The 17,185-nt window shown below is 48.6% G+C and overlaps 1 protein-coding gene across 3 annotated transcripts in view; it reads left to right on the top strand.

The window, feature by feature from the left end:
- The window catches only part of CCDC71 (coiled-coil domain containing 71), a 28,014-nt gene extending 16,048 nt beyond the window's left edge, over window positions 1-11,966 (top strand). For 2 of the 3 annotated variants that reach the window (XM_075321466.1, XM_075321465.1), the window contains exon 2: window positions 8,343-11,966. In XM_075321466.1, coding sequence (XP_075177581.1) covers window positions 8,372-9,481 — 1,110 coding nt within the window. In that variant the 5' untranslated portion in view covers window positions 8,343-8,371 and the 3' untranslated portion in view covers window positions 9,482-11,966. Of the gene's footprint in view, window positions 1-1,522; window positions 1,634-8,342 lie in introns of those variants that run through there. The other variant, XM_075321467.1, reaches the window with a different exon arrangement.
- Window positions 11,967-17,185: the final 5,219 nt, after the last annotated feature.

A 17,185-nucleotide genomic window follows, 5' to 3' on the forward strand; every position in this document is an offset into this window, starting at 1 on the left:
ACTCTAGGTAAAACAACTATAGTCGTTGTCATTTTTACCAGGTAGTTGCCCTATTGTTATAGGGAATGTAGGGAAAAAGATATTCTGTCCCTCCCTTTTACCTACCTACCAGCGGAGGTGCACCATAAGATGTTGGGTACCCCCCGCTCCTCGTCGGCTCTCCCTATTCTGTCCCTGCGACCCGTAAGTCGCAAGAAACACCCACCACCAAGAATGGAAAGTGCAAATAGTCAACAGGTCATTACCATGATCTGGCTACCATATGATATGGCATTGTGCCTTTTTCCCTACATTCCCTATAACAATAGGGCAACTACCTGGTAAAAATGACAACGACTATAGTTGTTTTACCTAGAGTGTAGAGACAATCAGCACTCCTCTTTCACTAGTTGCCTCTACCCCCTTTCTTCCTCGCACTCACCTCACGTGACCAGTCTACAATTTAGTAATTTAAGAGTTATTACGCTTTTACGATTAAGAGCATTTTAATATTATATATTAATAAATATTGTTTTTAGGAGTTTTTCGTTTCTTGGTTTTGTGCACTAATACTCCTAGTCTTTAATTGGTTTTGGTTTTTAAAAGTAGCCTAAGCCAGCTGCGTAGACCAGTCGCAATTTTGAGTAAATGACTCAAAATTTAGGAGGCATCATACGCCCGACCAATCGGCTCCATGGGAGCCCTGACAATTTCAGTTTTGGGTGGAGATGTGGATTTGTTGTCCTTGCCATCTAGTTACTCTTCGGATGGGTAGATGGCGGTTACATCGGTAACCAGTCTGACTAGTGCCCGGCTAGGGAACACGCCTCTGAATCCTGACTTATGGAAATTCGTGACAGGGCCCGGCCGTGGACCTTGAGAGCCGCACAAGCAATCGGTTCTGGAGCCTTGATCTGTTCAGGTTCAAGGACGACTTCTGGATGGATAAAATGCCCAATGGAGGACTAAAAATACATGTTCAGGAGAGGGGAGGTTTCCTTACTTGACAGCATTTGAAGTAAGGACAATCGGGGTCTTAAGGAAGGGGTAATAAAAGCACAGCATTTTCTACCGAATGCCACACCCATTTGTATGTGGCATTAGAATCATATATTGTATACACAACTCCTTTCATCACATCCCAAAATAAACAGATCTTACATCCGTAATCAATTACCACACATTGTACCCCCAGAAAAACATAATGGCCCTCCTAAAAAGTTACCCAACTCTCCAAAACCCCCCACACCGAACTCCCTTAAATAAAGAAATAGAGAAAATAAACCCTTATAAATGTATTCCCCTTATATTATTTATAAGCCTTGAAGAAGCACACCCATCAAATTTGTTATCCTCTTTTTAATATATCGCAGTACTCATATTATATAGGTCTGTGCACTTACAATTGCTCATTTTGCTCTTCTACCCAGATAATTCTTTTGTTTTGCATTAGTTCTATGACATCACGTGATTAGACACAGGCTAGCTGAATTCTCCTATGCTCTATGTAGAAACAGGAAGTCTTTTCCCTGCTGAGTCATCACTGCAAAAGTCAGTGGCATGGGGAGGAGGGAACCGCCTGTCAGGAATTTAAGAGGGGATGATTCATGTAGGGAAAAGTGACTTCCTGTTTCTATGTAGAGAAGAATTTACGGTAAGGTCTAAATCCCAGTAGACAGGGGGGACCTCTGCTGACGTCATGCCCATGTGACCAGAAGGGAGCTGACAACTGTATCCCAGAGCTGTTGTCCGTCTATTGGGTCCTCCATTTTCCACATCTTTTCCTGGCTCCTCCCACATCCTCACCTTTCCCCCCTATTCTAGCGCCTCCTCTTTGCCCCTGCTCTCTCAGCTCTTCCCCGTTGCTCCTGCTGTCTCTCAGCTCCTCCCCGTTGCTCCTGCTGTCTCTCAGCTCCTCCCCGTTGCTCCTGCTGTCTCTCAGCTCTTCCCCGTTGCCCCTGCTCTCTCAGCTCTTCCCCGTTGCTCCTGCTGTCTCTCAGCTCTTCCCCGTTGCTCCTGCTCTCTCAGCTCCTCCCCGTTGCCCCTGCTGTCTCTCAGCTCCTCCCCGTTGCTCCTGCTGTCTCTCAGCTCTTCCCCGTTGCTCCTGCTGTCTCTCAGCTCTTCCCCGTTGCCCCTGCTCTCTCAGCTCCTCCCCGTTGCCCCTGCTGTCTCTCGGCTCCTCCCCGTTGCCCCTGCTGTCTCTCGGCTCCTCCCCGTTGCCCCTGCTGTCTCTCGGCTCCTCCCCGTTGCCCCTGCTGTCTCTCGCTCCTCCCCGTTGCCCCTGCTGTCTCTCGGCTCCTCCCCGTTGCCCCTGCTGTCTCTCGGCTCCTCCCCGTTGCCCCTGCTGTCTCTCGGCTCCTCCCCATTCCGGCTCATTCCCCCCCCCATTTTGGCTTATCCCCCTTCTTCTCCCCCATTTTGGTTCATCCCCCTTCCTCTCCCCCCCCCCCCCATTCCGGCTCATTCCCTCCCATTTTGGCTCACCCCCCCCTTCTCCCCCCCCTTCTCCCCCCCGCATTTTGGCTTGGCTCACCCCCCCATTTTGGCTCTTCCCCCTCCACCTCCCCATTCCGGCTCATTGCCCCCCATTTTGGCTCATCCCCCCCCCCCCCCTTCTTCCTACCCCCCGCATTTTGGCTTGGCTCACCCCCCCCATTTTGGCTCACCCCCCCCCATTTTGGCTCTTCCGCCTCCCCATTCTGGCTCATTCCTCCCCCCCCCCATTTTGGTTCACCCCCCCCTTCTCATTTTGGCTCATCCCCCTTCCCCCCCATTCTCCCCTCCCATTTTGGCTCATCCCCCTTCCCCCCCCCCCCCATTTTGGCTCATCCCCCTGCATTTTGGCTAATTTCCTCCCCCCTTTCCCACCCTTCTTGACTCAGCCCCCGTTTCCCCCTCTCTCTCCTGGCCTCTTCCCCTTTTCCACTTGATTTTTCTCATAGTGAAATATAAGCGAGCAAAGTTTTGCAGTTTTGTGCTAGTTTTTAACTAATAGTGGAAGGAAGAACTAATAAGTGGCTACAACAGGAAGTGGGCGGGGGAGGGGATGATGGAACTGGATGGTTCAGTTTTGGAAGCCATCACATCATTATCCCATTATGTTAATTAAAGGGGCAGCTGTGCCTGTCATGAATAGGGCGGTAGTCACCATTAGTCAGGTAGATGCCTTATTACCTTTATTGACTCATCAGGCAAGCTATGGGGGAAACTAGTAAGTCCATTGTGGGGTAGACCACCGGCTTCCTGTGACTCCCTCTAAATATGGATGATACCGGCCGTCTGTCTAGTGAGTAGGAAGTGTCCGGCTGCTCTATATTTTCGATAAGCGGAGCCACTCGACATGGGGAGTGGGGAAAAGTAGATCCAAGGGGTGGAAATCCAACCTGACTTTCTCCCTTTTTTCCAGTTAATTGGTCATCTTAGTCTTGAGGTTTTCTAGTAATGGGGGCAGGATGTCCGGTGCTGGAGGTAAAGGAGTGATCGAGGGGTGGGAGCGTTACGGATTTCTTTTATTTATTTATTTTTTAATTTTCAGTCATTACTCAACATCTCCCGTCTAAAATGGCTGATAACAGAGAACAATAGAGATATAGGTCCTCTATAAGGAGGTCAATTCAGTTGTACGCCCGAAAAGTTCCCACAAGGTTGAAAAGTGTGCAGATTGTGGGGTGCAGCTTCTGAACGCAACGCGCCCCTTCCCCCCTGAGCTGGAACTTGTGTGCGTGGTCACAAGTGTATGTGTGGTCTACTTACTTTTAGTAGTGGCGGTTTTATTTTTCGGACACAGATCTATGATCCATCCCATGCATCATCCCTCTTCCTTCTGGGTGTGGAGAGACTCTGCAGCATGGCGGGCAGGGCAGTTTGTCGGGAAACTTTCCAATACCCCCCCCCCCCCCCCTCGCTCTGCCGCTGCCTCTGGTGGTCCCTTCTGTGTACAGTTTACAAATTGCACAAATCCTTTAAATCCATTACATTGGGGTGGTTGGTCCTAATCACAAGAAAACCGGATAAAACCCAGTAGAAAAATGGCAGGGGTGACGGAAAAAGTCACACATTTTGCACAAGTACGTTGTATGTCATCATTGTAGTACGAGACCCCTTATTAATGTCCACACACACACACACACACACACACACACACACACACACACACACACACACACACTTACATATCGAGGAGTTTAGATGACGGCCATATGTCAAGTCTGGGGCCTGTGGGACATCAGCCATGGCTTGGAGGTTATCCAGAGTCTTCATTATCATATGAAAAGGCCCCAGAGTTTAGTCCAGTGAACTCTTCATGGCTAGAAGGTGTCTGGACTGAGCTGGAATATCCCGGTGCACATGAGACCCCATTGTTGGTATATGTGAAAAGATAATCATTTAAACCAGGGGTCTCAAACACGCGTTGATCGGGGGCCACATGCTGCCCCTTGAGGCTGTGAAGTCCGGACCATGAAGTATGGGAGCTCACGGGACAGAAGGAGCGTGCCGAGGTAGGAGCACGCCGGCACCCCTTAATAACCATGCATTAGAGCACAGTGTCAGTGGAGGTGTCTCTTTCCTTGTGTGCACTGATGGTAGGTGAATATGGAGATTAGAATTTTTTTTTAACCCCTTCTTGACATCCGCCAAACATACAGAGCAGTGGGAGATTACTTCCTGCCAACTGCAGTGCACGGTATGATACGCGGATGGGGCCGGCACGGTATGATACGCGGATGGGGTCGGCACGGTATGATACGCGGATGGGGCCGGCACGGTATGATACGCGGATGGCGCCGGCACGGTATGATACGCTGATGGGGCCGGCACGGTATGATACGCGGATGGGGCCGGCACGGTATGATACGCGGATGGGGCCGGCACGGTATGATACGCGGATGGGGCCGGCACGGTATGATACGCGGATGGGGCCGGCACGGTATGATACGCGGATGGGGCCGGCACGGTATGATACGCGGATGGCGCCGGCACGGTATGATACGCGGATGGGGCCGGCACGGTATGATACGCGGATGGGGCCGGCACGGTATGATACGCGGATGGGGCTGGCACGGTATGATACGCGGATGGGGCCGGCACGGTATGATACGCGGATGGGGCCGGCACGGTATGATACGCGGATGGCGCCGGCACGGTATGATACGCGGATGGCGCCGGCACGGTATGATACGCGGATGGCGCCGGCACGGTATGATACGCGGATGGCGCCGGCACGGTATGATACGCGGATGGCGCCGGCACGGTATGATACGCGGATGGCGCCGGCACGGTATGATACGCTGATGGCGCCGGCACGGTATGATACTCTGATGGCGCGGTGTGACGCGCGGATGGCGCCGGCGCGGTGTGACGCGCGGATGGCGCCGGCGCGGTGTGACGCGCGGATGGCGCCGGCGCGGTGTGACGCGCGGATGGCGCCGGCGCGGTGTGACGCGCGGATGGCGCCGGCGCGGTGTGACGCGCGGATGGCGCCGGCGCGGCGTGACGCTCGGATGGCGCCGGCGTGACGCGCGGATGGCGCCGTATGATGTGCTGATGGCGCCGGCACAATCTGCATCAGATGTTTGCTGTATACCATACTACCATAGCTGTTACCCAACTTCAATGGCTAGGATCACGGCCCTTTTTTACCCCTTGCGTAACATTTTCAATAGTGACAATGGTATTTATATATTTATTTCCAGAGGGGCAAACTTACTTGGCCTTTGGGTCAGCCAGTTACGGTATACGGTGGCCTGTAAGGCTAGTTTCACACATCCGGCTTTTCACCCGATTGCTGGATTCGGTGCACTCCAATGCAGTGTATACAGTACAATGGCAGCGCGACAAGCTCCGGTCACATGCTGTCATGTGACCGGAGCGTGTGACTCGGAAGTTGTTGCGATGCCATTGTACTGTATACACTGTACTGGCGTGTACTGAATCTGGCAAAACGTCGAAATCCCGGATGTGTGAAACTAGCCTAAGGCTCTGTAGTAAGCAGGGAGTCAGTTGACGCATCCTTAGAAAAATGTCAGATCAGATGAGCCTACAATACATGACAGGATATTTGATCATTAATTAGGCAAGTAAAAGTTAGTCCCGTATAGGGACGAAGTAAGAAAAAGGATGAAAAAATATTTTGCCACTTTTATGTAAAAAAAAAAAAAAGTACAATTTTGGTATCGCATCTGGAGTGATCCAAACTATAAAACCATAACCCATACGATGAACATCATAAAATGTAAAAAATATTCTTTTTTTTTTTTCTTAATTGTACTGATATGCGAAAAATGGAATAAAAAGTGATCAAAAAGTCAGAGTAAAAAAAAGAAAATATCAGTGAAAACGTCATCTCGTCCCTCTAGGAATGCGGCCCGCCAACTTCAGATTTTTTTTTTTTTTTTTTTCCTGTGTGACCCATTTACTTGAACGAGTTTGAAGCCCCTGGTTCAGACGATGAAGTGCACGATAGCATGACCAGCAAAACTCAGATAAGGGTTTACCCAGGACGAGAATCGAGAGGGATGAGGTTGACCAGCGACCGAGCGTTCCCTTCTAATCATCGCACTAGTTAGCAATCTCTACATCATAGAATCTTCAATAGATAACCGCAAATTTATTTTTCCATCGCTGAGACAATTTCCTGCAAGAAAAACGAGCGTTTTCGGACACCATTATTGTGAACAATGGGTTTTTAGGGTAAGAATCTGTTATTGGTCCTTGTAAATGGGGTTTTTGAGTGAGGAGAGACAGACATCGGTTGAACTTCAGCAGTCGATCTTTTTTGATTTTCATGGATTTAAGCGACCGGCTGAGGACTTTGCCAGCCGCGCTCCCATTGAGAACACAGGAAAGGTCTGTGTATGGGGTAGATGGCCGACGGCGATCTAATGTATCTAGAGGCGTTAACACCAATATGTGACAGCGGGATCTACCAGAAAGCTGCTAAGTGGTGGACAAGTTAGCGAGCCACATTTTTTTTGGGAGGGTTATAGTAAGGAATTATTTTTCTTTTCCTGATGACCTTTCGCAAACCTCTAGCAGATTCTGTGAACATTGATAATTAGCATTTCCTTATGGGCGCATAGACTTTTATGGGCAGCTAAGTTAACCAGCCCATAACTAGCTTTAGGTCCCTTCGTCTAGTTTTGGCTTTGGACAGGCTCAGAGTTGTAGTAAAATGTACCGTATTTTTCGGATTATAAGACGCACTTTTCTTCCCAAAAATTTGGGAGGAAAGTGAGGGGTAAGGCTATGTGCCCACGGGAGCTCGTACCTGCGGATGTATCTGCAGGTACAATCGCATGTTTCCCACAGCTGCCCGCCGGCGTCCGCAGCTATTTTTAGCTGCGAGATTCCAGCGGAATAGCTGCGGGAAACATGCGGACATTCATGCGACTTACCTCCGGACGTCCCGGCCTCTATCTCCATAACGGAGGGCCGCAATTTCCGCAGGTAATTCCGCATGAATAATTGACATGCAGTTACGTGCGGCTGCGGGACATCCGCAACATGTTCCGCAGCCGCACGTATCCGCAGCGTGGACACGGCACTCCCCATGTCCCATAGGATAACATGGGGAGTGTCTGTACATGCTAAAACCTGCGGATTTATCTGGAAAAATCCTCAGGTTTTCCGCGGCAAAATCCGCAGAAACAAGCTCCCGTGGGCACATAGCCTAAGTCTTATCTGAATGTAGCTTACTGGGGTGGTGGAGAGGGGGTCACAAGACGCCGGGGGAACGCTGTGGCGTGCGGCTGGCGCTAAGGAGTTCAACTAATGCCGCCTGGTGTCGGCGTGTGCGCAGATGGAGCTCTCGGCTCAAATTCTCATCTGCGCACGCGCTGCCACCGACCTATTGATCTCCCGGCAGTGGACTTCAGGAAAATAGCGCCCAGATGAGATCTCAGCTTGCTATTGAGCCGAGTGCTCAATGTGCGCTGACTCCGGGCGCCATTTCTTTGAAGCCTTCAGGTCAGCACGGCTGCCTGAGCCTCCGCCGCAGCCCCAGCACAGCCTATAATTTTTGGAACACCCACCGCCCCTGCCTCCTGTGACTCTGGTCCGCCACTGCTGCTGCCCCCTCCGGTAAGACACCACCAAATTATAAATCGGACCACTTTTTTTTTCAACTTCTTTTTTCCCTCTGAATTTAGGGTACGTTTTTATAAACCGAAAAATACGATTTGTTGCCCATAGAAGCCTGAGGTGTTATAACTCTGTATAAAATATAAGGTATGTGAGTGGTTTCCAATATGTGGAGTAATTGCGGCAGGTCTCCTTACAGGGCCGTGCGGATGCTCCTTTGAGTCATCGTAAATCTTTGCAGTGTTTGGTCATAGAAATGACTAATTTTCTGTCTCTCATTTCAGTAAAAGCCGACACTCTTCTACCTAATGCCATGAATGTTGAGAAGAGTCCAATGGAAGAGAAGGCTGTCCATTCGTGGTCACGGCTCTCCTCCGCAGGGAAGAGCGCCTTCGAGGAAGCTCTGAGAGTCTTCAACCCAATGTCAAAAGACCTGACTGACACTGAGACGCAGCTGGTGACTTTTCTCCAAGGCCTCCGAGAAGAAGGCTATCAGCCCACTGTCCTGAGCAGCAAAGATGTATATGGATACAATTCAACCACAGCGGACACACCACCGCTACCACCGCGATCAACAACAACGGCCGGACCTAAATGTCCTCCAAAAAACACTTCTTCACAGTCTAGATCTCACTCCAAAAACCAGTCTGGCAAACCGGCGAACTCGAGAGTGGACATTTCTGCAAAACTTTCAAGCAGATCCTCAACGAAAAACTCATCGAACTTATTGTTGACGTCGCTAAAGCAATCTGACTCTGACAAGACAAGAGGCTCTCGAGTAGAGTTTCCTTCTGACGTGTATCCCGGAGCCTATCCCTCTATGAAGCTGTCTGTTGTTTTAGAGGCGTTGGTGCCCTTTAAAACCACCGCCTCTTCTTTGGCAAGCCTTAAGGAACAGCCCCTAGTGACTGCATCCAAGCAAAATGCCAAGGGAAAGAACAATAAAGCCTACCAGTCCCTCATGAAAGATACCTCCACTCTGAACGGAGTGGTCTTGAACGGGATAAACGGCAAAATTTTAAAGGAGAACGACGCCTGCAAGGCCTTTGAAATTTTAAACGGGCGATTTTTGGTACATTCTCACCCACATTGCAATGGTATAGCCCAAGCGAAACACAACTCTAAACTGCAGACGGATGGCACCAACAGAGAGTCGAAACGGCAAACGGGGGACAGGGACAAAAAACGCAAACTCGGCGAGGTCTTCGAGGGGGCGCCCCTCAAGAAGAGGATACATATAACTCTCCCCTTGGTGAGAAGGTCTCCGTTCGATAAGGACAAATACAACTTGCTCAAGTCGACAGTCATTAAAATAGATAAGAAGTCTTCAGACGAGGAAGTCAGAAGGAAAGCACAGCAAATCCTACGGATGAACCTCTCCCCGGTTCTCCGAATCCAGCCTTTGTTTGTCGGCCTCCAATAAATTGCCTCCAAACGTTTTATTTTTTCCCCCCTCTTTTCTTCTCCACACTTCCAAATGTTGGGAGCTGAGGACAGATGTATTATGATTTCCACAAATGAAAGCTGCTGATAATTTGGGGTCCTCCTCTTTTATTTCCGTGGCCATTTTTTTTCGTCACTTTATTTTTTACAATATACTTTACGCGCAATGCTACCGAACACTCGGCCGTGTCTTGTAAGAAACGTTTCGGGAAGATGAGGAGGTGGGGGTGGTTGAACCTTGGTCTCGGACTCTTGTCTTTTTTGATACATGGCAATATGTATATTTTGTGCAATAGTTAAGACCTATTTCCTAAGGTATCATATGCACTGTGATTCTGCTTCTCTGTATTGTTTCGATCGATCTGGCTAGGGACTGTTGTACACGTTTTTGTTTGTTTTTATTATACAGACTTTTAAGCCTAAAGGTGGTTTTTGCAATTTTTGCCGGAGCGACTTGAATTGCTGCAGTGGAAGAATGGAGATTCACGTTGAGTCACAAGTCTTATGGGTTAGGAGCTCGTTTTGTTTTGGTAATTTTTGGGGAATTTGTTAAAGGGGTTCTTTAGGACTTCGATATGATAGGTCGTTAGTATCTGATCGTCTGACATCCGGCACCAATCAGTCGTGTGGCCACCGCAGCGGCCGGATGTACAGAGCTCAACGCCGCCGTTCCCAGGTACCGCAGCTCGGCTTCTATTGATGTGAACGGTCTGATAACGGCCACCACACAGTGAGCGGAGCTGCGGTAATCGTGTACATCCGACAGCCGCAGGACTTTGTTACGGCTCATCGTTGGAGTTGCCGAACTCCCGACTATCTGAAATTGATCACCTTTTCCAATTATATAGACCTTCAATGTCTTATATTCACCTTTTATAGATTGTCTATTATTACGATCTAAAGTCATCCTCCATTTTTTGTGAGAGTTGGTGCTCAAAATAGGATGTAGGATGGACGGAGCCGTTCACCCATCCTGCTCCAGCAAAGCTCCCTCCGTATTTAGGCCTTTATACTTGGAAACTTAGTGGTTTTCTGCGGAGTCTCTACAGTTCCCATTCATCATATGGGTCATTCAGTGTCTAAGATTTAGACCTTTATACTTGGAAACTTGGTGGTCTACGTCCCAGTCTCTACAGTTCCCATTCATCATATGGGTCATTCGATGTCTCAGATTTAGGCCTTTATACTTGGAAACTTGGTGGTCTACTTACCAGTCTCTACAGTTCCCATTCATCATATGGCCATTCGATGTCTCAGATGCGCTCTGTAATATGGCTCCTATCACAGCTCTGAAGCGGGTGACATGACCAAGCCTGAAGGTAGCCGCCGTACCCCTGCCATTGTAGTCGGGAGACGTGGGCACCATCGTACACCTTTAATCCTGTGTTGACCCCTGTCAGGATTGGTGCCATGTCCGATATTTGTCCAGTCTGTAGACAAGGCTTTTTTCAGTCCATCACTGGACTTAAAGGGGTCGTCCCATCTCAGACATATGTGGCAAATGCACAAGAAGTGCATTGTGTCTCCTGGATATGGTATATTTGGAAGTACATGGGAAGTAGTGTGTGAATGGTCACCTCTCCACCTGGGTTGGGTGAGATGAGATCTACATTTAGTAGACATGTGGAGAGATCCCATAAATATCAGATATGATGACCCCTTTAGGCCGGAATCACACTTACGAGAGACCCACATCACCCGGCACGGCCTGGTGCTCTTCGGACAGGAGCGTCTCCGCTACATAGAAATACATGCAGCCGACCCACTCCTGTCCGGAGAGTGTGCGGCCGTGCCGGGTGATGTGATGCGAGTCTCTCGCAAGTGTGAATCTGGCCTTATGCTGATCAAGTTTATCGAGTCCCAAAAAATGAACCCTTAGGCTTTCTGTAGGCTTCAACCACTATGTGAAGGTGGCGCAGATCTGACACTGGGCCGCCACATCCCCCCCCCCCCCCTCCCCACACGATGAGTCCCAACTTTTCTAAAATCCTTTCTAAGTCTGCCTTCTGTTGCAAATATATCTATATTTCTATATTTTTCTATTGTTTCCATGGAGTGTTTTTTTTTTTTTTTTCTTTATTGTGGACGCTCGCAGAGAGAAGCTGCGCATCGGAGACAGGCGGATTTCATTTTTGGTGATCGTCAGTTTTTGTAATTTTTTTTTTTTTTGTTCTTCTAATGATTAAGCTACAGCAGAGGCGAGGGCTTAGTTTTGTCCAGTTTTAGTTTTTCCCACCTTGCGGTCTGGCATCCTGTTCTCTCTCCCCTCATAGCCCATGGGTTATATTCAGGACTGGACAAGAAGACGGAGACTTTGATCCGAAGCCAATATAATGCTGATTGTGCCGACCATTCATGTATTGATGTCACAGGCGATTGATTGAAGAACTTTATCGGCAGTCGTATCTGGATTTTGGGTAGAGATAACATATGGGCACTGCGTGTGATTTTTTTTTTTTTTTTTGGGGGGGGGGGAGTATTTTGGGGTAAAACAATTCCTACAATTGGATTTTTGGAATCATTTTGCACCATTTGGCTTTTTATAGGCCCCTTGTTTCTCTGCACAATTACCGTACTTGCTGCAGAATGAGTTAACTGAGGGTCCATCAGTGAGCTGGTCCTGATAAGAGTTACAAACTCCCCCATCTTTTGACAGACCACAACAAAGGGGTGGCGCTCAGAAGAAAAGAATTATAAAGTCAAAATAAGTTCCCTAAAAAAGGGAACCTGTCAGGTCCAATTTGCACCCAGAACCACCAGCAGTTCTGGGTGCATATTGCTAAACCCTGCCTAACTGTCCCTGTATATAATAGGATAGATAAGAGACTAGTCGCAGGGGCGTTACTTTCCCCAACTAGTCCGCCCTCTTAGCATGGTAGCACGCCCACAGTGGCGTGCTGACTTGCTATTCAATGCCCAGCGTCATCAGCAGTGACACACTTACCTGTGTCCGTTGTCCCCATATCAGATGCCGGGCAGTGCGCATGATCAGAAGACATCGCACTTCCGGTAATGTGCACCATGAGGCCGGGTGTACGCGTCCCAGCTTCAGAGAGGTCTAGTGCGCATGAGTGGAAGTGTCGGGACTTCTGATCATACACACTGACCGGCGTCTGATCTGGTGACAACAGACAGGTATGCGTGTCACCACCGATGACGCGGAGCAATGGGCATTGAATACCATGTTGGCACGCCCCCTGGACTAGTCAGGGTGGACTAGTCAGGGCAAGTAACTCTTGCGATTAGTCCCTGCGCTCATTAGCATATCATAAAGGATCTTTAGAAATACTATTTCTATGGATCTCTTTATCTGCACTAGTGTATACAGGAACAATTAGGCAGGGATTAGCAATATACACCCAGAACTGCTCGTGGTCCTGGGTGCATATTACACCTGACAGGTTCCCTTTAACTTTTTCTGCAGCCAACAATAGACAGTCTAATTCTGAGGCTTTAAGAGGAAAACACTGCAAAAGTGTTAATGAAACCCAATTGCTAAAATATACTGAAATACTGTGTTAGTTCAGTACATATATATGTACATACCGTATAATGCAAGCTACCAAATGATTGCAGTTTTCCCGAGGAGGCAAAAAAAGAAAAATTTAAGGAAAAATGTGTAAAAAAACAAAACAGAAGACATATGGTGCAAAATTTCAGAAAACCCCAATTGCATTTCTTTTAAACCAAAACGTATGTGGGGGAGGGGGAAATCCTCCAGAGGCGGGCAAAACCCATAATGAATGTTTTGAGAATTTTTTTTTTTTTTTCCCTCTTTAAATCATTGCTACACTGTTAATTTGCTACTAAGATTGGGCTTTTGGTCCAACCATCACCAGACTTTTCACTTTATTTTGTTAAATTCTCACTTTTATTGGATGATATTTCGCCAGTCACCAGGAGAGGGGCCATGTACTCGCGACTGATGGCGTCGGCCGCGTCACCGGCCATCGTGTCTCCGCTGAGGCAGCCGAGGAGTCCGAGCGGACGGGGAGTTTTCAGAACTGTCACTGTACGATATTGGTCTTTGGCCATCAACTTGGGAAAGCTTTGATTCTGGCCAGCTCGGCTACCATTACTGATCCCCCTCGGTGGGGACACCTCTGCTGATGGGCTCAACTACAGTTACAGAACTGGTTAGATGGGCAATATTGGTGGTCACGATGGCTAATGCTTAGTTTTTTAACTTTTTGGCAAAACTTGGAGGGCGAATCTACAAGGGATGGTTTTGGGGGTAAGAACTCAATTCACTGAGAGTCTCGGCCTTTGGATCCCCAGACGTCCTAATGTACATTTTGGGGAAACTCCTTTAAAGGGAACCGGTCACCAGATTTTTACCTATCAAACTAAAAGCATCCCCTTCTGCGGCTCCTGGGCTGCATTCTATGAAGGTGCGCCTTGGTCCTGACTCCCCTTCCAGACCCCAAAAATAATTTTTATAAAACTTGGCCGTTAGGTATGCTAATTACCTTGGTTGGCCAGATGGGTGGGCTCATTTTCTGCTCCTTTATCCCCCTCCTGCCGCTGATCGCTGTCGTCCTTTCTAGATTGACTGGATGCCGCCCTCCGTCGTCATCCTCGCACCTGTGCAGTTGGCTCGGCTCACGCAGGCGCAGTTCGCTCTGCCATATCGCGGCCAGAGCAGAAAACATGGCTGCCCTCGCTCACGCCAGTGAGCTAAATGCACAGGAGCGAAATAAGGGGCGGGTACGAGCATGGCGCTGGTGAGGTCGGCGCTGTGCATGACCTCACAAGCGCCATGCTCGTACCCGCCCATAATCTCGCGCCTGCGCATTTAGCTCACCGGCGCGAGCGAGGGCAGCCATGTTTTCTGCTCTGCCCGCGATATAGCAGAGCAAACTGCGCCTGCGCGAGCCGACATGACTGCACAGGTGCGAGATTTGAATATGCGACGAGGATGACGACGGAGGTGTCATCCCATCAATCAAGGAAGGAGGACGGCGATCAGCGGCAGGAGGGGGATAAAGGAGCAGAAAATGAGCCTGCCCATCTGGCCAACCAAGTTTTATAAAGTTATTTTTGGGGTCTGGAAGGGGAGTCGGGGCCAAGGTGCACCTTCATAGAATGCAGCCCAGGAGCTGCAGAAGGGGATACTTTTAGTTTAATAGGTAAAAATCTGGTGACAGGTTCCCTTTTAAAAGAATCGGTGTCGCTCCCCATCCCCTCCGGTGCTTGCGCTTGCCATGACACTGTGTATTAGTTCAGCCGGACGTGTCCCTTTTAAGGACCTGTATATGGCTGCCTTGTAGAGTTCGTGTTTATTTCCTTTCTAACATCCACCTTTCTGTTCTCCAGTTATCATACATTCCCACTTACCAGAGTATTTATTTTAACCCCCCCCCCCACACGTGTTACCGCCGGCGCCGCCATTCCGTTCATACAGTCTATACGGCGGCATTTCAGACGAATCCTTTTTTTTTCTGTATTTATTATTAAGCTGCAGCCCAAATATTGTGGAGTGTGATTTATGTAAATTACTTTTAGATTTCTATTTTGTTTTCTGTTTAATATATGTATTTTTACTTATTGAAGAAAAATAAAACACAATGCATTCTGTAAAAAAAAAAAAAGAAAAAATATATATAAAAAAACAGCAAAAAACTCTCTGATGGTGTTGACCTTCAACCATCACTTTTTATGACTTTCCATGTGGCCTTTTATTTGTTTTGGGCTTTTTTTTTTTTTTTCTTTCCCCAATGCTGCTCGAAAGCTCAAAATAGATGGATACTAGTCAAAACTCGCAAAGTAATGAGTAACCTGATTAGTGAATAGTGCAGAATTCGGGTTACCCGTTACATTGCGACTTTTTCCCCCTTGACTTGTATTGCACACACTATTCGGAACAAATACGAGAGTATTAGACAGTGCTTGTTATGAATATAGCGAGTACAAATAGTTAGGAACTCGCTCAACTCGAACGTTTCGGGATGGAAAACTTTGTTTTATTTTTTTTTTGTTGACGTATTATATTAAGACAACTTCATCTGCCGAATGCAATATATTAGGCCGTAATTGAGTGGTCCGTGCTGTATGGTGGAAGAGTGTAAGGATTGGACCACGGCCAAATCGTGATGTCCAGATCAGAAAAAAAAAAAAAATTACTGCGGACTCCACTGGAGGTCGTCGTTCACTGGAGCATTGCAGCCTGGCTATGTAACCGCTAGCACTTGGTGCCCACTCTGTCCAAGGCCAAAAGCGCCTGGAATGGCCTCGAGTATCAAAACTGGACCTTGGTGTAATGATTGAAGGTGGTCTCATTTGCTGGATCGCATTTCACACCATGATGATGAGAGGGTGTATGGGTGACACCTTGGCAAGAGATATTAATATAAATGAATAAATATTAAATATACTAGCTGTACTACCAGACTTCGCCCGGGCTAATAACTGTTGTTAACAAAATAGAATGTATTAACATTCCCGGGATATAATGTATAAATAGAATGTATTAACGCCCGGGATAGTAACTGTCTCTCTGTTTCTCTCCCATTCTCTGTCTGTCTCCCCCTCTGTATATATCTCTCTCTCTTTCCCTGTCTGTGGCTCTTTCCCTGTCTGTGTCTCTTTCCCTGTCTGTGGCTCTTGTGACACACCAACATTCCATATAAGGGCGTGGCTGCGCATTCTTCTGAAGTTCTGGCTGCACTGTGGCTCCCAGCTCCATTCGCTTTAATGGAGGCAGGTTTTTTGGTGAATAACTGTAAAGCGCGGGGTTAAAATTTCCCCTCAAAACATAGCCTATGACGCTCTCGGGGTCAAGACGTGTGAGTGTGCAAAATGTTCGGGCTGTAGGTGCGACGGTGCAGATGACTGACACACACACACACACACACACACACACCCACACACCCCCCTTTACATACAATGGCAACACTGTCCCCATTGGGGCTCACAATCTAGGATCCCTGTGAGTATGTTTTTTGGAGATGGCACCAGAACACCTTAAAGCAGGGGTGGGGAACCTTTTTTCTGCCGGGGGCGCACAAAACTATCAACTTGAAAATTACCCTAATATATTTGGGCAACAATTAACTCACTGTGGCGGCTGGAGCTGTAATATTAGGCGATATTGATCTTGTTGCTTTTCACAACTGCTTTTCCAGGTTTGAGTTGGCTGTGACTGCTGTATATACATCACAGGAGGGGATGGGGGTATATAAATCACAGGGGAGGGTTGGGAGGAATATAGATCACTGGGGATTCCGGAGGGGCACAGAAACGATGGGGAGTGGCTGGGGGACCCAGACAGACGTAGGGGGGTGGCTGGGGGACCCAGACAGACGTAGGGGGGTGGCTGGGGGACCCAGACAGACGTGGGGGGGTGGCTGGGGGTCCCAGACAGACGTGGGGGAGGCTAGGATCACTGCTTCTGGGCCCAGACAGCGCTGCCCGGAACAGTAGGACCTTGGGGATGATGGGGCAGACTCTTCTGTTGGATTGGAGCGCATCTCTACCCCACCTACAAAGTACGTCCTCACGTAGCCAGTGCCAGTGTGGGGACATAGTTCTTCAGGTGCGTTCAGCATTGAACGGCGCCGTACTGGGTTTTAAAGGGCCAGCAGCCAGCAAGATGCGGCTGCCGCCCCAGCACTGCGGTCCCTGGGAATCCGCCCAGGGGGCCACAGAAAAAGTCTTTGTGGGCTGCATACGGCCCGTGGGCCGG

The sequence above is a fragment of the Anomaloglossus baeobatrachus genome, chromosome 8 (genome assembly GCF_048569485.1).
Source record: "Anomaloglossus baeobatrachus isolate aAnoBae1 chromosome 8, aAnoBae1.hap1, whole genome shotgun sequence".
NCBI lineage: Eukaryota > Metazoa > Chordata > Amphibia > Anura > Aromobatidae > Anomaloglossus > Anomaloglossus baeobatrachus.